Source organism: Chanodichthys erythropterus, chromosome 10 (assembly GCF_024489055.1).
Source record: "Chanodichthys erythropterus isolate Z2021 chromosome 10, ASM2448905v1, whole genome shotgun sequence".
Lineage (NCBI taxonomy): Eukaryota > Metazoa > Chordata > Actinopteri > Cypriniformes > Xenocyprididae > Chanodichthys > Chanodichthys erythropterus.
In genome coordinates this window covers 57,914,773-57,938,950 of record NC_090230.1, presented here as the reverse complement: position 1 = coordinate 57,938,950, position 24,178 = coordinate 57,914,773, and the positions used below count along the sequence as shown (strand labels likewise).

The 24,178-nt window shown below is 37.3% G+C and overlaps 1 protein-coding gene across 9 annotated transcripts in view; it reads right to left on the bottom strand.

The window, feature by feature from the left end:
• The window catches only part of LOC137028929 (PALM2-AKAP2 fusion protein), a 103,789-nt gene that overhangs the window by 61,157 nt on the left and 18,454 nt on the right, over positions 1-24,178 (bottom strand). For all 9 annotated transcript variants that reach the window (XM_067398339.1, XM_067398341.1, XM_067398340.1 and 6 more), the window contains exons 2-6: positions 22,809-22,889; positions 17,727-17,857; positions 7,265-7,379; positions 2,476-2,497; positions 1,851-1,949 (exon numbers count right to left, since the gene is read on the bottom strand). In XM_067398339.1, the coding sequence (XP_067254440.1) occupies positions 1,851-1,949; positions 2,476-2,497; positions 7,265-7,379; positions 17,727-17,857; positions 22,809-22,889 (448 nt within the window). The remainder of the gene's footprint in view (positions 1-1,850; positions 1,950-2,475; positions 2,498-7,264; positions 7,380-17,726; positions 17,858-22,808; positions 22,890-24,178) is intronic.

The following is a 24,178-nucleotide window of genomic DNA, read 5'->3' as shown; positions in this document are numbered from 1 at the left end:
ACACACTCTGGCATTTTTCTTGATTTTATGGAAGTGCATCATTACTTTAATATTATATTTGACTAATTACAATATTTGGAGTTATTTAAAAAGCTTCCATCGAAAATAAAACTGCTTGAAGAAACAAAAACAAAAAAACAAACAAAGCTCTTTTTAAAATGCAGCTAATTTGATTGATCTAAATCAGTGGTTCTAAACTGTTGGCTTGCAACCTAAAAATGGGCTGCAGGGATGAAAAACTGTGCTAAATGCAAATAATAGAATACAACTTAGCATGTAATTGTCTATAGTTAGGGCAGCTAAAAAATATGCTGTGAAAAAGAAAAAGTGTGCATAACTACTGTAGTGCACTTGTAGTGTACTTCAAATCTTAAAAGTATATTTAAAAAAAAAACTGCACTTGCAGATAATATATTAACTAAATTAAAAAAAATATATATAAATTCATATATTTTAAATGTACTAAATTGCAAGTTCATCATTACAAATATATTTAAATAACATGACATACAATTTTCAATAGAAATTACATTAAAGTAACACTTTACAATGTCTAATTTGATAACATTATTTAGTATTAACTAACATGAACTAACAATGAGTTACAATATATTTGCTAACAATACATTTGTTTCAGTATGTATTAATCTTTGTTAACGTTAATAAAAATCAAGCTGTTCATTGTTCATGTTCACTGTGCACTAACTACTGTTAACAAATACAACATTTTATTTTAATTATATATTAGCAAATGTTGAAATTAACATTAACTAAGATTAATAAATGCTGTAGAAGTATTGTTAATTCTTAGTTCCTGTTAACTAAAGTAGTTAACTAATGTTAACAAATGAAACCTTATTGTAAAGTGTTACCATTTTAGTTTACCAAAATGCTTGTCAGTACATTCGGCAATAACTTTATTTCAAAGATAATAAAAGTAATTATGAAAATACAAATCAAGCTGTAAGTCCTAGTTAAGTGAGGCAAAAATAGTACACTTAATTTCAGCTAATTGCATTTAATATAAATTTAAACTACGATATATTTTAATTTAATTGCAATTAGCATGCATTTAAGTGTCCAAAAACTTTTTTTTTGGTGCCCATTCATCTGCCACTTGGTTATACTGTATGGCTAGTACTAATTTAGTCCAGTGTTTCTGGGTAAATCACATTTCTGCTGTTGTTTATGCATTTACAAAATTGTATTTTTTTCCTATGTTTGCTTTTACATTTAAACAATGACTAAATGTGGTACTTTCACAACTGGGTGTCCAATGTAAAATTTACATTGTGAAGATAAACCATTTGAGAACCACTGATCTAAACCTTTTATGTAAAGAAATGAACAAGTATGATCACTAAGATTAATCTCTGAAGAATTTCAGCTGATGCCTTGATTTTTTCCCCAGCTGCTCTGGAACAGAACTTTTTACTGTACATTTCCATTCCATTCCACTCCAATTGATGGAGTGAGACAAGAACTAGACTAGCATACTGCAATAAATGTTCACAGTGGTGGACCTTTTCACTCATCTCCATCACAGGCCTATTGTAAGTTGAGCTTTTCTGAAATGGTCATTAGCACATGCTCAACAAAAGCAGGTGCCACAGCTGTCCAAAAGACTTCCCTGTTTATTCAGTTTAAGCCTTTGATATGCGTTTGAAACTGGTGACCAGTTACCCTACAGTACATAGATTGTGAAATATGCCATCTCACCCTCTTGTTCTCGTAAACGCGCCACAGTGAGTAACTGCGCCATCTGAAATCTACATTATCATACCCACTTTTGGCCTTGGCCCAAACCCGTGACCATCCCGGCCCCTCCCACATGCCCAACAAGCACCTACCAGATTTTCTTGGCAGTTGTTGATCCGCTGAAGCTGAGACAAGAGTTTGGGAGTTCAGTTCTGGGAGGTCCGGGATCTGGGAGTTGTAATTCACCGCATCTGTCCGGTGGAGAGCAGAAGAGACACTAAAACTAGATTCCAGTGTTCAAAAGCCCATCGGGTTCACTCCCTCCCCTTCCAATACCCCTTACTAAACTGAGTTTCCCTCTCTCTCTCGCCCTTTTTTTTTTTTTTTTTTTTCCGTGAAGCAGCTCATTGCTTAGACAGCAAAAGCAGTGCAAGTGAATTACAGCAAAACAATGGTGGCTCTGGGTTACAGGGATTCCCTGTGAATAGGTGGATCAAGGTAAACAAAGTGCAGAGTCATTGCCGTATGTGTGGAGTTCAATAGTCTAGCTGAGGCAAGAGGGAAATGATCCAAGAGGCCAATGCTGGACCCCTCTGCCTGACAAAAGGATGTAAGAGAAGAGCATGTTTTGAGTGACTGTCACCCATTGCGCTGATACCTTGGAAGTAACATCCATGGTTTGCAGAGATGCCCATGAACTTGCCCTGAAATGTCTATGTTGTATTCAGACAGGAGAAAAAGACAAGTCTACAGTACAGATGCAAATGACTTCCATACCTCCATCTTGATTCTGAAGACTCTGTAGAAAAAAAAAAAATAACATTGTTGTACTACTGTAACATACTTTTGTTTTGTTAAATTTCTTAAATAGATGTGTTCCTCTAAATTGCTGCATTCCTGTTACATTATTTAGACTCTTAGAGCCAAAGTGTGTAATTGCTGCAAGACTATTGTCACTGAAGCGTATGGTAACACTTTATTTCGATAGTCCACTTAAGAGATTCTACTAACTGTAAGTAACTTTGCAAACACATGCCAACCAACTCTCATTAAAGTATTAGTAGACTGTTTGTTTAATATACCCGCTGACACTTTATTTTGATGCTCCCCAACATACATTCTACTGACTATAATTAACTTTGCCACTACATGTCAACCCTAAACCTAATTTAATAGTCTACTAATATTCTAATGATAGTTAGTTGACATGTTACTTACATGTAAGTTAGTTGAATGTGTAAAGAATAAAAATAAATAAGGTATTGCAAGTTTTCAGAATTATTCCTCATCTGCTAGAAGTGGCTACCAGGAACAAATAAGAGCTAATTTTGACGTCTGAACCAATTTCGTAATAACTAGTGTCAAGGTGATTTTTAGTGGATGTATGAAGATATGATGTGTTCAAGTTATGTGATAACCTCAGGATTTCCAAGTTTCCGGGTTGGGAGCATGTCAGAGAGAAATTATGGTAGATAATAATAGAGCGCTGCAGGGTTGATATATTTTTTAGGCTAAATTAGTCAAAATTATTTATCTGGTTCACCCGGTTTTTCTTGACAAAAACCCAATAGGATAGAACATGTAACCATTAATTTTACAGTGGTTTCACAAATTGATTAAAAACACTTGATCTGTGTTCTTTTTTTGTTATTTTGTAGAAGTAGAGTTTAAAAATCTTGCTGTATTTTTTTTGTAGTTTATGAAGAGAAGACTGAATTGAATCTGATGTTGTAATTATGACTTTCCAACTCATAAATATAAACTTCCAGGAGGACTTGAACACATCATTAGTAACGTCTCTGTTACATATGTAACCCTCGTTCCCTTTTGGTTGGTCTCGTTCAACGTCACGTCGAATCACATTCACGGCCGACGAATTGAGAATCTCACAAGAGAGACCAATCTACTTTGAGTGTAAACTAAACAAGACAATGCACACTGGCATGTGATACCCAGTGCCCCAGCGGTGGTACAGCAACTGTGGCTACGGGATGTGACGTCTTTGTTCCCTCCTACAGGGAATGTGAGTTACATACATAACCAAGACATTCCCTTTCAGTTGGTCACATTCAACGTCACGTCGATGACTGACGAATTTGGAATCACTAACAAAGTGCCACAGGAGCTGCCCATTCCAGCACCCTGCTTAAGCCTGCTGATCTCTGCTTACCTTTGCCAGAAGATGGGACAAGGCTTACACAGAGAGGTGCTGTTCCTATCAGTGAGATTTGGATAACACAAGCGTACCCTTTCCATAGGAAAAGGAATGCTGCAAAAGCCACATCCTACCATAGGAAGGTTCTAAGTGGAGTATACACATATGGACTAACCCCGTAGGGCCGACTGCATATGGAAGTCTCTGGGGTCAGGGCCAGGGTCTCAAGATTACACTGGAGTCAGCCGGCCCAAACTCTAGGCACAATTCATTGACCCGAAAAGGCCTGCAGGTCCCCTACCCTCTTGATGGAGGCCAATGCAACCAGCAGCAAAGTCTTCATAGACAGAATCTTTAGATCTATTGACTGCAAAGGCTTGAATGGGACTCTCTGAAGTGCTCTAAACACCAGAGTCAGGTCCCAAGAGGGTATGGTTGGAGGCAGAGGAGTATTCAACCTTATAGTCCCCCTAAGGAACCTGACGACCAGGCCGTGCTTCCCTACCGACTTGCCTCCAAAGGGGTCATTTAAATTTGAGCATCAAATACTTTAAGGGTGGAGGGAGACAACCTTCGCTTCAATCCATGCTGTAGTGAGGAAATCACTGCTCTGATCGAGCACTTCCGGAGGCCTTCTCTGTTTAAAGAACACCACTCGACGAACAGGTTCCACTTCAAAGCGCAAGCGTGTCTCGTAGAAAGTGCTTGTGCCGAAGTGATGGTGCCTGCTACCTCCTGTAGAAGGTCAATTAGAACCTCTGAGTCCCGTTCAGGAAGCAGACATAGACTTTCCAGAGGTCTGGACTCGGGTGCCATAAGGTGCCCTATCACTGAGAAAGTAGATCCTTCCTCAGAGGAATACGCCAGGGAGGGGCTGTCACAAGGAGCATCAGTTCTTGGAACCAGGTCCGGTTGGGCCAATAAGGTGCAACATGCTCCTCTTTCTCCCTGACATTGCACAGGTTATGTGCAAGTAGGCTCACTGGGGAGAACGCAAATCCAAATCATCTGGACCGCCTGGTGATGGAGTCTCCATTTTCCCAGGAGTGCAGCTCATGAGAGCCCGTCAGCCACACGGTTGAGCATCCCGGGGATGTGAATGGCATGAAGAGACCTCAGATGCTTCCGACTCCAGAGAAGGAGATGGTGGGGGAATTGCGACATGTGACGGGAGCGTAGACCTTGCCAGTTGATGTACGCAACGGTCGCAGTGTTGTCTGTATGGACCAACATGTCTTTGCCCTGTAGTGGCTTTTTCAGGTGGCTCAGTGCAAGATGTACTGCTAGCAACTCGAGGCAGTTAATGTGCCAAAGAATGAACTGGCTTAGGTAAATGAGCACCAGGTCCCTGTGTTTGCATAACTGATATCATGACTGTGCCAGTATGAGCCAGTCATCGAGATAGTTGAGAATGCAAATACCATGTTCTTTCATGGGAACAAGGGCTGCCTCCTTGACTTTCATGAAAAAAACTCACAGGTCCAAGATTGGTAACCCACCACCTTTCTTGGGTACACTGAAGTAGGGGATGTAAAATCCTGTCTTCATATCGGCTGGAGGGACCGGCTCATTCTCATCCTTCGCCAGTAGGACTGCGATCACTGCATGCAAGACATGAGAATCGCCAGCCTTCACTGAGTTAAACTGGATGCCCCTGAACTTGGGTGATGCCGGGGGAACTGAATCGCATAGCCGAGCCAGATGGTCTGCAGGAGCAAGGGAGACGGGCTGGGGAGTGCTAGCCAGGCTCTCAGAGACTGTGTAAGTGGGACCAAAGGAACCACAGATGTACCCGCAGTGGGGCAGCGAGGTGGAATGCAGGGACCCAGCCCGGGGGGCTCCATGGAGGTCCGCAGCAGGGTTTGAGTGTGCAGTGCAACATTTACCTTGTTCCACGGTTGGGCAGAGGGTGTGTAAGAAGACTTGGTCATGCTCTCGAACTACCCACTGCTGCCCGTTGGTGACAGAACAGGAGGATGAGAGTGATGAAGTTTTTCGTCATCCATCGTACCCTCTTGGGACCCAGAGATAGAAGAAACTGCTCTTTCTTTGAAAATTTGGGCAGAACAGAAACAAAATGAAACAAAAGATTTTCCACCCGGACCTCCTCCGGGAAGTGAGTGGTGGGGTCACCATCTCCCAAAGAACAGCTCCCTCCATCTCTGGGTCACGTTTGGCGGGGGCCTGGACGGGCTGGGTGCCCTGCTTACGACCGGCACCACAACGCTGCTTAGGTGGAGGCTGCTCCTGCTGCCCTCGGTGACAAGCAGGCTGAAGCGCTGAGGCCGGCGGTCAGGTGGACACAGCAGCTGTCCACCGGGGCATGATGTGTTTGATGGCCTCAGTCTGCTTCTGTGTGCCGAGAACTGCTGGGCAAAGCTCTCAACCGCGTCGCTAAAGAGGCCGGTCTGGGACATGGGGGAATTTAGAAATTTTATCTGCATCCCTCATGTCAGCCAGACACAACCAGAGCGTTCTTGGACCACCAAAGTCGAGAGATTTGCCCAGCAGTACTCGGCAGAGACCACGCAGTGAGCTTCGCCGCGCATAGCGCAAGGTCCATTTTGGTATGAGGTTCTTTGGGCCTGCTTCTGGCAGTAAAATGTGCCTTCCACAAACTAGTAAGCTATGGGTACATGACACATCCACGAAAGATACCTCAGCTTGCTTAACACCCAGATACGTGAGGCAGTGATCGTGACCATCCGACAGCGCCAGGTAATGACTACATCCAGAAACACACGGGTGAAATGTCACCTTTAAAAAAAGATGCAATGTCACACCCGGGTAAAGCTCTTTTAGGGAAATTGCACACAGGGGGAAATGGCCGCAGAAACATTGGCAGGGATTTAGTGCAGCCTGCAGTGTGCTCACACTCTCATTGAAGACACTTTCTCAAATGAAGGCTCTCTCTCTTGAGATCATGACCACCACTGCAGTGCCATCATGCCAACACTGAACAAAAAATGTTTCTTCCTGAAGAACTTGGCTCTTTTAGAAAATATTCTTTTAGATCAGAAGAGCAGTCAAACAAACTGCTCGGCTCCTCAAAGAAAAGCTGATATCTGTTGCACCTGCTGCATATTTATGCATGCGGCAAGGTGTGGCAGTCAGATGCAAATATCACATGCCAATGTGCATTGGCTCATTTAGTTTACACTCGAAATAGATTGGTCTCTCTGGCGAGATTCCTGATTCAACTGAAAGGGAACCCTCAAATCCAAGCAGAATAACCACAGTTGTAGTTTAAACTGTTGAACTACAACTGTGGTTATTCTGCTACTTGTCCTGTCTTCTATTAAAATAAATGATACTTGCTTTGATATTTTGCCTAATGCAAGGATATTCATGAAGTTTCTATACAGTATTTGCGGCAACTCTGTGTGTTCTTCTGGGATGAGGGTCACTTGCCTTCTGTAGATCTTCAATAGATCTTTCTGTTTCCCGCAGCCGCTCTCTGAGAACCTGTTCTTTAGCTGAGATCTGTAATTCTTCATTCTCCAAAAGACAGATTTCTGATTCCAATCTATAAAAACACAATCAACCATAACATTATTTTTTTTTGGGATACAGTACATAAAATTACTGGAATTAATTATTCATAACATGCTAAACAAATTTTCAGAAATGCAGAGACATTTATTTCTATGTGAATATATTGTAAAATAAAGTTTATTCCTGTGATCAAAGCTGAACTGTTTTCAACATCATTACTCCAGTGTCACATGATCCTTCAGAAATCATTCTAATATGCTGATTTGATGCTCAAGAAACATTCTGATTATTATTAATGTTGAAAACTACAGAGCCCCTAAAAGGGACATGGTGATAGAAAACATATCAGATTGGAGGAAAAAATATATATTTGAATGTTTTTGCATTCTTGCAAAAGTTTTCCAGAGAAACTTTGTGTTCACTCAAAACTTTTGTTACTTGGGGGAATGCAAAAGTTTTTCAAGGGAACACAAAGTTTCTTGGGGGAACACACACACACACACACACACACACACACACACACACACACACACACACACACACACACACACACACACACACACACACACACACACACACACACACACACACACACACACACACACACACACACACACACACACACACACACACACACACACACACACACACACAGGGTTTGTTTTGCTATCAAAGTAAGGACATTCCATAGGCGTAATGATTTTTATACTGTACAAACTGTACATTCTATCCCCCTACCCCTAAACCTACCCATCACAGAAAACATTCAGCATTTTTAATAAAACATTGTTTAGTATGTTTTTAAAGCTATTTTAAATATGAGGACTCATGAAATGTCACTAAACTTTTGAATGTCTATTTCCGAATTTGGAACACTTCTAATATAGTGCATTTTTTTTAAACATTTTTTGTAACTAATTTTGTTCTGTGGAAAAAGGCAGTCTAGACATTCTGCTAAAAGTGTCCTTTTGCACCTCATTGAAGAAACAAAATCAGGCATGTCAGTGCTCTTTACAGAAAACAGAAGCATAGAACCAAATTTCCTGTTTACTGCATCAGCACTTTGAACTTTGAATAGTTTTAAACTATACAGATGTGTTACCCATTGAATGAAATCATTGCATGGAATGTACACTCGTGTGCACACATTCTGGAAATGAATGAGACACATATCCCTTTAATGTCAATTAACCCATGCATATTCCACTTTTCCCAGCGGACTCCATTCTCACTCATTGTGAATGCTGGCAGCCAATGAGGAAGCTGCCGGCGCAGGAACCCGCACTGCCTCCGCCCATGAGAATTTCCTGCTATTGTTTGGATCACTGAGGTTACGTGGTCTGCAATAACAAAAGAGAAGGAGCCTTCCCACGATTCCTGACAAAAATTCCATCTACAATAAGACATGTGCTATCTATGTATACAAACATAATGGATGTCCATGAATGCATCAACATGTGGCACTGTCTGAACTTTTCGTTTGATTTTTACACACCTCAAGATCTAATTCAATTAAAAGGAAACCCATGTGGTTGTCTATCTTTTGTGGAAGTCGAAAAGAGATGTTAGGCAGAATGTCCCGGCTCCCCTGGACCCTAAAACACTTTTTTTTTTTTTTTTTTTTTTTTATATACAGAATTAGCTTTAAGAGTAATATCAAACACACTACAGTTAAAATTATAATCAAGCACTTAACATGTGCTTATGTAATTTATAGTAAAATATTTTATTTTTTAACATTTTTACAAGTGCAATTTTTTAAAAGTGAATTTCAGTGTTAAACAGTCATGAAAGTGTACTCTCTTTAAGTACACTGAAGTGTCCTTGTGTTTCATTAATATTATAATTTTGCAAGTACATTTTTTTAAATATACTTTTAAGACTTGAACTACACTACAAGTGCACATTCAACTCTTTCAGCGCACTACTTTTTTATACAAGGGATGAGTAGGCTAGTGATTAATTATCTGGAGGGATACAATGTTTCCTAATCTCTTTCACACACACACACACACACACACACACACACACACACACACACACACACACACACACACACACACACACACACACACACACACACACACACACACACACACACACACACACACTGCTGTCTTTAAAGGTGCGGTAAACAAAAATATCCAAAAATGATTCAATTCTGTGTGGACTTACATTTTACTAAATCTCATATAGCTAGCAAGATACATACAGCAAGATCTTCAAGGCCATCTAGTGGTGGAATCATGTCAAAGCATCTTTCAAGACTAACTAATGTGTTCACACAGGCTTATACTGTATACTGTGATTAGTTCAAATACTTTTTAATTTGACTGATTATTTCTTAGGGCAATATTTCTTAGGGCAGTAATTTCTGTCGAGGCACATTGAAGTCTTTTATTTTATTAAGCTATAAAAACATTGCAACATCATTGGCCAAGAAAAAAATAAGTTCATAAGTTCATTAAACACATGGTTTAAGGTATGTGGTATGGGGTAAGTTGTCACAATAGGAACTTGCTGTCAGTGACACTCATTTGAGAAGAATAACTTTGTTCCAAATTATCATAATATTATTCCATATTTTTTTTAAAACTTATTAACAGCTACTTAATAGCATTTATACACATTTAAATAGTAAAAAACTATGAAACACAAAACATTTTTTTTTTTGATTAATAGAAATTGATTACATTATAGCAAAGATAGTAATTAATCAAATGTAATTGTTGCAAAACTTCCCCAATCTGAGATTAGTGAAAAATACCCTTACATAATTTTTTTATTTATTTTTATTAATTAATTAATTTATTTTTTCTAATTGATCTTAATTAACAAAAATGTCTCTTGTCTGACAATATGGTTTTATTGTGTTCACTTGTTTGCCCAAAAGCTATTGATTTCTTTTGAAGTATAAGTATAGAGAGCACAATAAAAACAGATTTAAAATGTGTTTGAATCACAGAAAAAAACATTGCTGCAATTGGATTTGCTGTACATTTCTGGACGTATATAATATATATATATATATATATATATATATATATATATATATATATATATATATATATATATATATATATATATATCTCGGTTTGAGATATATACATGAGCATGTGCTTTACACTCATGTCCAAAGCTCTCACAGAACAGACACAACTCGCACAAAAAAGCAACAAAGACTTTTATTTTGTAAATGTAGGAACACAAGAAACAGGAAATCTGTCACACAGTAGCATCAACATCCATAACTATGAATGGAGTGTTTCTCTGAGGTGTGATTGCATAGGCCCTTTCACTTGCTATATGTTTTCTTTAATAAATGCTAATGCAGAACTTCCAAGTGCAAATAACTAAAATAATCACGAAAAGCTTGATTTGAACCACATTATTATCTAGCGGATTTATCAGTTATTCAATATTTCAATGTTTTTTTTTTTTTTTTTTCAGTCAGTAGAGAACTGGATCAAAAAGATCCTTTTCATCACAGAAAGGTGCCACACACAGTGTCACACTGTAAGCTGCGATACAATGGGTGTTGACCATATGACTCATTTAAAAAGCAGACTTTTTGTTTCCTCTTTTTTCTTTTTCCAAAGCATAGTCAGAGGTCAAGAGTGCATCTTCTGCAGTGTCTGGATGAGCTCATACAGGCCTCACACCCACTTCCTGCATTATTTCTCACGCTTCCTGCATCTCTGCATCATCTTCTCCTAGTGGCTCTGAATGACAAAAGCAATTTCCACTATTCTATAGTGATTCTTACTAGATTATTTTACCACATAACAGTAAGAATTATGTAATATACATTATTTTATCAGCCTAAATTATGGTACATAAAGTACATAATACCATTATGCTTCAGTCGCATTTACTTTTGTTTGAATTGTCGTGGAAAAATCCAGTCATTTCAGTTGGTCACGTGAATTTGCCATGTTGTCCAACAGAAATCTGATTTGTTTGAAAGTGACTTCTTCATAAATCATTATCAGTGTTGGGGAATGTTACTTTTAAAAATAATGCGTTAAAATATTGCGTTACTCCCTAAAAAATTAATAACAATTAATTAAAAAAAATAAAAATAATAACAATTGTGCAATAGTGTTACTTTTTCTAACCTGGGCTTGTTTGTTTGTTTTTTAATAACATAAAAAAATCTATTTTGGCAAATCAAACAAAGATCACACCAAAAATTATATGAATAAGCCTCAGGCTTAAGGAAATGCAAATCCACGCCTGTACAGTAGAGGGCGTTCAACACCCTTTTTGAAGTCGATATTTATGTGATTAAAGTCGACGTTGACTAGTCGCTGATGATGACATCATTAATGAACAAATAAGCCTGAAACTTGAGCTGAGACTTGAACACTGGTTGCCTTGTGCACAACTACATGGTAAATGCACACAGCTGCCCACAATGCTATTGCTCCTACATTATATTTCATTTTCTCTTTGGGTCATTAGATTTGTCACAGATTTCTGCTTGTTCTAAATCATACACAGATAAAATAACACAGTAAATATTACATTTATATGAATGTATTAGTGAGAGAGTGATATCGTCTGTGAATTAATTTTACCTGGTAGTGTCTCTCTACTAGTATTGAAGATGTGGGTTTTAATTACTAAGAAATATATGCTAGAACTTTTCAGTTTAAATAAGCTATTTTATTGATAAATCACGAAAGAGTGTTGATAATACATTTCTCCGCTACAGAATATTTCTGTGTGCACATGATCTGCACGTATGCGTGTGCATTACATCGCAGCAGTGCATTAGTTTAGTACAGCGATTAACTTATGTGTACAATAAGCTGCTTAAAATGTGCATTCACATGATCAACATTGAGCATCCAGATGAGATAATCAAACATATCTTGTGAAGCACTCCTATAGTATGCATTTAGTTGTCATTAACTGTAGGATATGGAATGTAACTGTAGACTTTCTTATCCTGTTACGCCCTCTATAGGCCATGATCAGTGACTAGTTGATGTTAAGCTTAAAGCGTCATGGCAGAGCATTAAAGTCAACTAGTCAACAAGCCTGTGCAACCCATAATCCAGTCATATGCTAAACATGCTGGGAACTAGAAATCCACTGCCCAAGTTATCAAGACAATTTCTAACCCTTCCTACAACTTAATTTATTGAAACAGTCAATTAACGTAGAAATTTGAGTTTAAATTACACACTATATTAAGTTAAAGGTGCAGTGTGTAAATTTTAGCGGCATCTAGTGGTGAGGTTGCGAACTGCAACCAATGGCGCTCACCCCTCCCTTTCGAAGAACATAGAGAAGCTACGGTGGCTGTCTGGCTGACACAAAACGATGTCGTCGTTGGAAACAGCAGAGAGTAGCCAGTCAAGCAATGAGGTTTCTTCTTACTTACGGTCTATGCTTCTAATAAACCAGACGACTACTACTAATACTACAACTTCTTCTTCTTGCGTATTCAACATAGTGACAATGCAAGCTGCCTCTAAAAACACCAACGAAGAAGAAGAAGAACAACAACATAGTGACGAAACGTACTCTGTAGAGCAGTTTGTCCGTTTAGGGCTACTGTAGAAACATGCTGGCGCAAAATGGCGACTTAACATGTAAGGTGACCTGCGATGTATATTGATAGAAATGGCTCATTCTAAGGTAATAAAAACATAATGGTTCATTATATAAGGTCTTTATACACCACTCAAAACATAGTTGTGTATATTATATTGCTTTTCTGTCAATAGATCCTCCTAAATTTTACATTTTAATGTCATGATCAACATTATTACCATCAACAGAAAAAAAATCTTTGCAACATGCAAAAGGTTTAATTAAATCAATAAATTAAAATTTTAACTTGCAACCATGAATTTATTTAATTAATGGTAACAGGTTCCTGAATTACTTTTAAGAATGTTGATCATTATTTTCCTGTTTATTACTGTATAAAGCTGCTTTGAAACAACATGCATTTTATAAAGTGCTATATAAATAAATGTGACTTGATCTGAATTGATATTGTAATAATAATAATAATAATAATAATAACAGGCTTAAATTTTGTGCTGTGCAGAATATAATTTCTTATGATTTTGGGCTGTAATGTGATTGGGGCCTGTTGTTTTTGAGATTCACCCATTTGCAATCATTCAAAAATCTCTGATAAGCATCTTTACTGTAACCTCAGCTGGAATCATTGTGAAACTACAGCGATGTCCCTGTACTCAGACAGTGTCTGAGACAGTGTCCCCCCCAACACGCACACTCCTGTTCCCATGATAACACATAGACTGAATGTTTCCTGTCCAGTTTACCAGATGTCAAATCTAAAGGACTCTAAGGCAAATCTGTGGGACTTCTGCAGTGTTCACATTGTGTCTTTGTCTTTGTCATTACCATAATCATGAAACGACAACATGGAGATTCTTCTCTGAGGTGTTCACAGACGCAGAAACCATTTGTTTCTAAGGCAACGCTCATTATGGCACAATGAATCCATGTGTGACTTTTTTGGTAACGACAGCAAAATACTGCATAAATTTACCTCAATTTTCTCTTGCTAAATACTGAAGAAAAGGAACCCCAGGTAACACTGGCTAAAATAGCACTGATCTAAAACCAGAAACATAAACCAAAAAAAGTAATTGTTAATATTAATTGTTCTGGAGCAGGTGTTATTATAGTTAACTAAAAAAAAAAAAAACTATAATAGTATCTCATTGGTACAGTATCACTGTTCTTGAGCTTGCACAAAAACTTTATGAAACATATTCCATGCTGGCTGACTCAGTCAAATCAGGGGAAGAATTTCAGTAGCTCATGATATGTTAAGAGGTCTTACTATAGTAATAGCAGATAGTCTTATCTGAAACCCTGATGTAATGTTTATTTTTATGTCTGTCTTTACTCCAGTGCAGGACGAGAGACCTTAGACTTTTCACTTTCACCATATTAGGAGCTCATATGACACAGTTGTATAAACAGTGCGTGTGCAGATGTGTCGGGGAGGGAACTTTATGACTGAGTTAGTATCATGACAACGCCACGTTTTTCCTGGAAAGCGTGGTAGTTAGAGCTTTACTTTAGACTCAGTGGCTGGGATGTCTTCTGTAATGATAAGTTTTTAAGAGAAGTCTGCCCTCGCAAGAGATGCATAGCTGTTCAGCCGAAGCTATAGTTAAAGCCATCAGAGCTACAGCCAAAACCATTTACACTAATGTTCTCGTTGCATGCTGTTTTTCTTTTCTTTCTTTTTTCTTTTTTGAAACAGGCAGGCATAACCTCATGCTTTGCATGTTTATTGTGAAAGAGTGATGTACTGGTTAGGCTGATTAATTTAAGACAATATTTTCCTAATTCAAAATTATAGCCATCTGTCGATAATGCTGTTTCATCTGCTGACAGTCATTCCTTTACAAGTGTCTAAAAACATTCCCACTCACAATCCTTCTTCTTTAGACAGTTAACAGTTAACTGCATCTTTTGCATGCTGTCAATTACCATAGTAAATCATTTCAACTATAATACATTTACAATGAAGGTTCAGATGGGTTTAAAAGCATTTGTGTTTTTTAAACTGAGGAGTTGTCTAAATTGTCCTTCAACATGGGAATTGATTAATTTTGATGTTAGGTTCGACAAAATTCCTTTGTGGAGCCAATACAAAAAAGTCTGGCATGTTTATGTTAAAGCGGATATACTGAATAAACTACAGTATGTTGTATCAAAATTGTTATGTTCTGTAAAGCTGTCTAATCATCCTTTTAGAGATGAAACTACTTTTCTTATTGGGTGAATTGTCAGTAATTCCACTGACATTGGCTGACTAAGAACAACATCTGCTTTGACTGTAGTTGTAGCTGAGGTCTGGAAGAGGTAAAACCAATGCCATCGTAACTGTTTGTATCGCTGTTTATCAAGTGCTGAGGAAGATCCGGAGCTGAAATTCAGATATGGTAATGGCCATTTGATGCACTGTAAGGGATAATCCAATCACAACAGACTGGGCCAACTGACCAATGAGAGCAGAGTAGACCAATCAAAACAGACTGGGTCATCTGAACAATTAGTGCAGAGTAGACCAATCACAACAGACTGGGCCACCTGACCAATTAAAGCAGTGCAGACCAATAACAACAGACTGGGCAATCTGACCAATCAGAGCAGAGTAGGAAAGGAGGGTTTAGAGAAACCAAATCCTTTATCAAACCATTTCAGACACTGTAAGAGCTGATGCTGCAATGCATATTATGAGAAAAATAAAGTGTTTTTTTTTTTTTTTTGACCTTGGATGCTTGTAAACCTATTGTAGGAGACCTCAGTAACAAAATTAGGAAGCTTTAAAATGGCATAACAGAGGCACTATACAGTAAGTTCATTCTTCTTCATCAACTCTGGGAAAAAGTCTTGAGTACCCATTTATTTTGGAGAATCTCCTCTGCAGGGTACAGAAATAGCCACCAGCCTCTCCCTCAATCTCATACTTCTGCCACAGAGGCGGTTCTATTCCTTCATTCCTGCCACTGTCCTGACAGAGAGGTTTCTGTGCGAGTCCACCCTGCCCCTTCACCCACACCCACCAGACAGGAAATATCACCTGCCACCCACAACCAGCACAGCCACACAATCTTCTGAACAGTTGCCCCGTCCATTTGACTAAATTACCCTTCCAATGACAGATGGGAGCTCACAGCCCAAGGATGTTTGCTTTTTTTAAATAACCATAAGTAGAGTTAATGCAAATTGTGCTGCTGTTCAATTATGTAAAATGTCAGTGACTAGGACATTTGTAAACTACATTTCTTAGTTTCCAAAATAATAAATACTTATTACACAGATATACTGTAACTCAGAAAGCACAGCAGAATGAGTTATGTTTGTGGATATCTGGTTTACTTGCTACTTTGTGCCTCAAAGTTTTGTGTCCTGCATAAAAAAGTATTTGTTTCTTAGTACAATGACCCTTTTAAGGCCAACAGCATTAACTGTCAAGATTTCACTCTTCTACTTTGCCTATGTCATAACTGATGCAAATTAATTTTAGATATGACACCACTGTGTTTAACTTGGGAAAAATTCAACATCCCATTCTAAGATGACATCCTGTGCAGAGAGGAAGCCCACCCCAGAGGTTTAATAAAATCTAAACAATGGATTGGATGTTAACTTTCCATGGATGACATCAAGGAAGGGCAAATATGTAGTTAACTCGATGTAATTCAGAACATCCACTCATTAATGTCAAATAGTGTAAGAACATCATCCACTTCAATCACAAGCTAACTGATTATATAATCACTTTTGAGGACAAAAAGGTAGCACATAAGTTATGTAATATGAGTTTTTCAAAATCCAAACATCTTCCAAACACTCCCACACAACTCACTTGAAATATCTGAATAACAATTGATTCCATCAAAACCAGAAAACCAGTTAGCCCTCAAATACCATTTCAAACTCTTTCAGCTAGATTTACTCTTGCTAGTTTCATCAAACATTCAGAGGCCTTAAGACATTCAACTTCAGCCTTTTAACATATTATGAGAGAAATCAAAAGACCCTCCAGGCCTTCATTCATAAAAAAACACATGCTAATACAGTAAACCTCAATTAAGTCAACTTACTTTCCAAGAGCACCAATTTTCACAGCAGTTATGTTGGAATATTCCAATGCTCTAACACTTATTGTTGGATAATTTACTGTTCCAGAGCCTTAGCCATGGGAACTTCTGTACCAAATGAATGGAAAAGAATGTGCATTTTATGAACAATCATGGAAAGCTATTTTATTAGTATATGCTTATGTGCATCTGTTTCTTGTTTTTGCATTTCTTGTTATTAGATTGTAAATCAAATTCCCAATGTGTTCCAGTTTTGTTTGTGATTAGATTCAAGCATGTCATATTGAATAACCTACACCACAGCCATAGTTAGTATCATGTGTAATAGTCCTTGCACAATTTAGGTGGTTTTCTAGCACGTCATGGAGTCATATCATCTTGTTTTGGAAGCAAAAACATTGTGTGATTGTCAAAATATCCTGCTGGAGAGTAATCAACAAAAATGCACATTGGGTTGGCAATGTGTCCCATATGAGTAACCTTAAAATGGCATCTGCAGAGCTTCACATACATCTACCAGATGAGCTTAAAATGAGCAGCTTTGAAGTTCTCATAATTAAAAGCAAAGCTGAGCAGAAATACAGATTCCACTGAAGTCTGGAGGAAATGACTCCAGTGTTTGGGACAGTGGTTGCTTAATGGATGCAGTTGCAGGGAATAAACATATAATCGCAAGAAACATCACTTATTTTACTAAGATGAGATCCATGAAACATGTTTCATAATTATGGAATTATTTTTTCATCAGAAAAGCATTATTGTACCTGTGAATGGCATCTTCTAGTGTTTTGACGTGAAGTTCATCTTGCTCAACCTGTTTCCTACGACCTTCATCTTCCTCTTGTGGCACTGCTGGTGTCCCCTGCAGAAGCCATCTCTCCCTCATGGCTTTAGACTGTAAGACAGAAACATGTTCTATGGTCAGGTCATAAATCTAGATCAGTTGGAACTTTGAAGTTATAGTATATGTTCAAACAGGTGTTTGGGATTGACAAAAGTATTAGTAAGAGGTGTGAGATATCGAGATATGCTGTACATAGCACAGTTTGCAGGTGCAGATCCGATGACAATTGCCTTTTCTTTTCTCATGACAGCTATGAATAATTCCTGTAACCATAAGCTGCTTTTCCACCATCAGGTCAAACCACTCTCATTGCTTAACCATCAGTGCTGGGGAAAGTTACTTTTAAAAGTAATATTGCGTTACTCTCTAAAAAAGTAACTAATTGAGTTAGTTACTTTTTATGAAAAGTAATGTGTTACATTACTTTTGCGTTACTTTTTCTCACCTGGGGTGGGCTTGCTTGTTTGTTTTTTAATAACAACAAAAAAAGTTCTATTTTTTGGCAAATGTTAAGGAATAAGCCTCAGGCTGGAGGAAATGAATATTTATGCCTGTACAGTAGAGGGCACAGCTCAAACAAACCTTTCAGCTGTGCTGCCATTCTGGAATACAGAAGAATAGGATACAGGAGAAAGAAGTTCAACACTCTTATTTCTAAATCTCATATTAAATAATGTTTGCTTATGAGTATAGTTGAATTGGATCATTAAAGGTCAGCAGCAAAGACATTAGTTAATAAAGTGAGATTAAATATATAAAGTGTATTTGTGTAATTTCATATTTTTAATTTACTACAGGTTTGCGTAAAATTCTGAGATTGCATTTCACTGTTTTTATTCATTTTGAGGAACACTGAATCTGTTTTGTGCAAGTGAGATGAGTAAATGCATGTTCACATTTAGTCTAAATCTACAATAACCATCATGTTTACACAGCACACACAACGCCTCTGCACTTACTCCCTATTTCGCTCAACATGTGGACAGGAAAGCTGTCAGTTGATAAATGTGAAAAAATAACTTGAGTTACTTATTTGAAATAGTAACTTAAATATTTTGTTGTAAAATTAATTACTTAAGTAATGTGTTACTTTACTAGATACTTGAAAAAAGTAATCTGATTACATAACTCAAGTTACTGTTGCACGTCCTGATATTGCTGAGTTAGATGCGTTCCTGGGTCAACATATTTTGAACAACTAGTCTGAAAATTTAGTCTTAACCCTATTCCTACCCCTACCCCTAACCCTACCCATAAGTTACGCCAAAAATCAGAGGGAAATGATATATGCTATATAATATAATATATAATAACACTGATGTAGAAGCACCAATTTATGATTTAAGCCAAAATTTGACATAATATGTAAACTTGTCCCTCAAATCTGATTGGTTGATTTGAATGTTGTTCCAGGATCAACAAAAATGTTGACCCAGGAACATGTTGAACTCAGCAATATCAGGTTACGCAACACTGTTAACCATTCCATTCTGTGCCAATATCGGCCAGCTAATACGGATATGGTTTCATTTTCCACTGTGGGGCTGATAACTTAACAAGAGTTTAAAGATGGTATGAAATGTAAATAGCGACCGCATTATCGAGGATGATCAGATATTTATTTTAATTTTATTATTAACTTGCGTTAACTTAGCTCAAATAGTGCACTTGACCAGTTACAGAGAAACTGGCAGCCAGGCAACAGACAAGCAACCAATCCTGAGTGGTGACATCACAACATGAATTTGGTTTGTAATTGTGCCATGTTGAACCAAGCTCAAGTGGAAATATAATTGAACCATTTGGCCCAACGGTAAAAAAAGTGTCGGAGAAGGCAGAGCCTTCCTATTACATAATCACCATGGTATTCCAAACGAACTTTGCTTTGGCCTAATTTTGTTCTAAATGTCGTCACATCAGTTTGTTCTTTCGATTTTGCTTGAAGTATACTGGGGCCTTAAACATCACCACACCAAATAGGTAAACTCATCTACTCACTAGTCCACTTTTACTACCTTTTTGTATTAATACTTGTGCTTTTGCAAAGCTATTCTAACTCAAACTTTCCAACTTGTAGATTTTAAATAAAGACTGAAATAGTTGTCAGAAGTGTAATGATGGTGACACTGAAATTCTGAGAACATGTTGTAGTTCATTTATGGCCTACATCTCAATGAAAAAATCCTTTTGGGTTTTTGTCGAAGGAACCAGGGTAATGCTATGAATAAAGTGCATTTCAAAGATGGCAACATCCACTACACCGGAAGAATAATGTAATCTAATAAATGAAACCAAGTGAGGTACGAGTTCATCCATCAATTCATAATTAACCAGCATTTTTTTAATTGTCCTGCTGAAAAAGAAATAGCCAGGTGGTTTGCTGGTCTCTAAGTCTGACAAAACTAGTCTGACAAAGGGGTTTGGATGGGCTTGGGAGACCTTCTGACCATCTTTGGTTTAAGTCTTTGTAACTGAGTAGACTCCAAAAAACTGGTGGAAGGATCTTTGTGGAAGACAGCAACCGGATCTTAAAACTTTGGGTGACACATGGCTTCAAGATCCATTTCTGTGAGCTTCCAAAACCTCACATGAAAAAAGAAAACGAAAAAACACTCACAAATTTGAGGTCAATACAGTTATAGAATGTCATTCTGTACCACACCGTAAACCATATTTACTGTAGCGCTCCAAACAGGACAGGCATCAGTACTCTGCTGCTGGGTGAATGTAGCCTAAATGTACCAACTGAATCTAAAAAAGGATTTTAGTTTATGCTTTAGTCAGCTCATTATTGTGTGGACTGTGGTTTACCAAAGAAAACCCTTTTTATGTGCATTGTTTGACATTTACGTTCAGAATATAAATGTCATGTGCTGCCACATTCTTATGTAAACTTGAATACATTTAAAACCTGTCCAACATGAACAGCTGTTAAGGAAGTAACCAGCTGTGGTTGAACTGACTCTAGCTATGTGAGCTATGAGGTCTCTCAGGACCCCTTACGCCTAGTCATCACCTCCACGAGGGTCAACCACAGGAACTCGGGAAAGCTCATGACTGTTTCACAAGCTGCTGAAGGTATGCAGTCTTAGATTTCAAGACTACCCACATTTCAAGACTACCCACATGTTTGGTTTCAAAGACTTAAGCACTTCTAAAATGGTGTTTAAAACACTGTGTTTAAACTCTCATTTTCAGATTTTCATAACTTGACAAAACTACATTATATTCTTAAGGTTTGGTTGTGGAAAGCTGTAATATAATTTATTACATGGCTCTTTGGGATACTGGATTGTGATTGGCCTTCTAATATACACTGTTTTGGTCAAGATCTTGTATTGACTATGCAAGAGTCAAGCACTCTGTAAAGTCTACTCCAACACATCCTAAAGACTTTCAATGAATTTAAGGTCTGGACTCAGAGGTGCAAATTCATGTGTGAAAACGATCATTCATGCAGTTTCAGGCAGTTCAGAATCACTTCTATTTTTGGGAGACAATCATTTAATTTATCTGCACTTTGTTCTTTGAAACTTTCCAGACCTTTAACATTCGCAAACAGCTATAATAAACATGAAAGATATATACTGAAAAAGCATAATAGGGGCATTTTAAAATAGGCTAATGTAAAGCGTTACAAGTCATAAACCAAAAAGCGACAAGGTAAATCACATAAAAATTTTTGATTTAAAGAAAGAAAGTATTTGGAAAAAATGGTACAAGACTGTCCTTAACTTAAAGAACTACAATCCCATGAAACTTTGTGAATGACATAATTGAATTAAAAAAGATAAATATAAAACTACTGATTTAAAGACATTGATTTTATTTATATATGAGGTATGTCTTTAATCAATTACTCTATAATGAATGAGATTTTTACTTCTGAAAACCGACTGTTGCACTCTATTTAAAAATAGTAAATAATTGTATAAGCCTATATCTATAATGAATATTTTAAGTATCTGCACAGCATACATTGTTTTGTCATTATGTTTAGAATTTCACATGATATTTTATCCCTCTGTGAGAAAATAAACTGAGATACAAATCTTTCTGATGGTTGTCACAAAATCTAGCCATTAATCACAGGCATTGCAGCTGTACTTTCCTATGAGAACTAGCTTCAGAATCTGATTACACCCACTACTAAACAAACATCTCTCTTCCTGGATATGCTCCTCTTTCTCAGTCAAGTCTTCACTTTGAATTCAGCTTTTTGAAAAAACATGCCTTTTCATTACAATACACATTCACACTATAGCTGTGAAGATCACCCAGGATTTGCACATGTGATTATCTAGCTAATCGTTAGGGCTTGTCAGCTGTTGTGTGCTAAGTTCTTCATTAAACATATTCACAATAAGCTATCATGGTTATCTTTTAGTCTCTCTGTGGTCTTTATAAATGTCTCGCAGTAGAGCGTTATCAAATCTTTTGCAGTCACTGAAAGTAAGCGTTTCTTTTCCCTCAAGTCCTTTTTTTCCCTCAAGTCCTAGACAAAATCTCTTTCATGAATGACTTTAAACTGAGGTTGATTTGATTTTTTTTTTTTTTGTATAAACTAACTGCCATAAAATTTGTGTGATAACACCACAGAGCAATTCTCTGTAAATGAGGCAAACCTCTGGCTATCTGATAACACACTCAAGTGTTATAGGGTCAGACATGTTGGCCTGACTCAGACTCCAGCAGAGAGAAAAGATTATCATCAAGACAAAAATGCAAGTATTAGTTCTCTAAGATTTAGATGAAATGCAGAGATGTGCATAAATTCTTAAAATGTGCATAAAAAACACTTCAAACAAGCACATGAACCTCTTGATGTCAAATGGACTCAATTGGACAAATGATTTGTTTTAAAAATTTAAGCTAATTTGGAGACTGCAATGCATTGGTATGTAAACATGTAGGCAAACATATTGAACGCTGACATTTCATTTATTAATTTGCTGTACTGGTGCAAGGTCAAACTTTCAGAGATGATATAAAGAGTTTTTACCTTGAAATGTTGAAGTTGTAGAACAAGTTCATCGAGTTGTCTTCTTTTGTCCTCTATCTCGGCTTGTCTTTTTCGTTTTTCCTGAAAATATAATAGAAAAATTGTGTCAAACTACTGAGAGTAACGTAATTGAAGAGGTTTTAAATTGGAAATAATTCATTTTGTGTGACAATAAGACCAAATAAGTTTAGTTAATTGGTGCATGCAGTGAGTTTCAATTCATATTAATGCATTAACTGAAGCTTGTGTGACAAGTATTTTTGCATCACATCAAGATAATCCTATCTAAAAGCATCTTCAGGGTTTATATCTGAAACATCTAGATTGTTTGAGCTTTGTTTGTGATATTTGCTCAGACAAGCATAACCATTAGCCTTTTAGCTCATAACTAAATACTTAAGCGGTTGTTTCAGTGTGAATGACAAATGACTAAAGACAGGAAGTCATCCATTTCCAGTCGTGAGCTGCACAAAATAATTGTTTAGGTTGTTTAACATGACAAGCACTGTTCAGAAAATGTGAAAATTTGGTTGAAAATATGACATATGACAAAGATATGAGAAAAGTTTGTCCATGGTTATATATCATATAATCATATCACATCATAACCTTAACTCCATAAATTTTTGACAGTCCCTCTCTGCAGGTGATCTAATTCTAATTCACTTTACATGACCATAGAGGAAAACTGAGCCACACATGTAGGTTATTCAGGTTCTTGAGCTTGTTCAAATATCTTGGCTCGCTTTGACACCATTTCACGAGCAAATTCCAGAGCAGAGCACTGCTGCAGTAAGTATGCACTCTCCTGTGAGTCAGTCTCCACGGAGGGAAAACTGATATGTTATCCAGATGTGAACAAATGTGCCTCTAAAACTAGACCCTTACATCCGTCAGTGAATGATGCCACTGGATTTTACATGAAAGCTAACTGGAAATGGCTTACATGGTTTTTTATGTCTTCTTTTAAAAGCTGAGTAGTATGCTAACTGAAACATAATCCCTGATTTTGACATGTTGAGAACGAGTAAATAAAGGGGAAAGACCTGATTATCTTCTACTCCAGAGTAATTTAATGGATTATTTGTAAGATTGCTAAAGTTTGCACCTGCATTTACCTTGCTGCAAAATAACCCATATAATGGGGGATTTAATTTGCGGTGGTTATTCATCTGTTAATTTAGATAAATGTAGAAATATCAGCCAGATCTCGCAAATGAAGTTGCATTTTGTACAAAGAAAGAAAATGGTAAGAAAATGTACCACTAAACCTAATGTGGTGTGAGTGGAAACGTTCAAATGATTTCACCAACAAATCACTAAAACATAATATAATTACAGACCGCCATGAAACTACGTTGAGAAATATA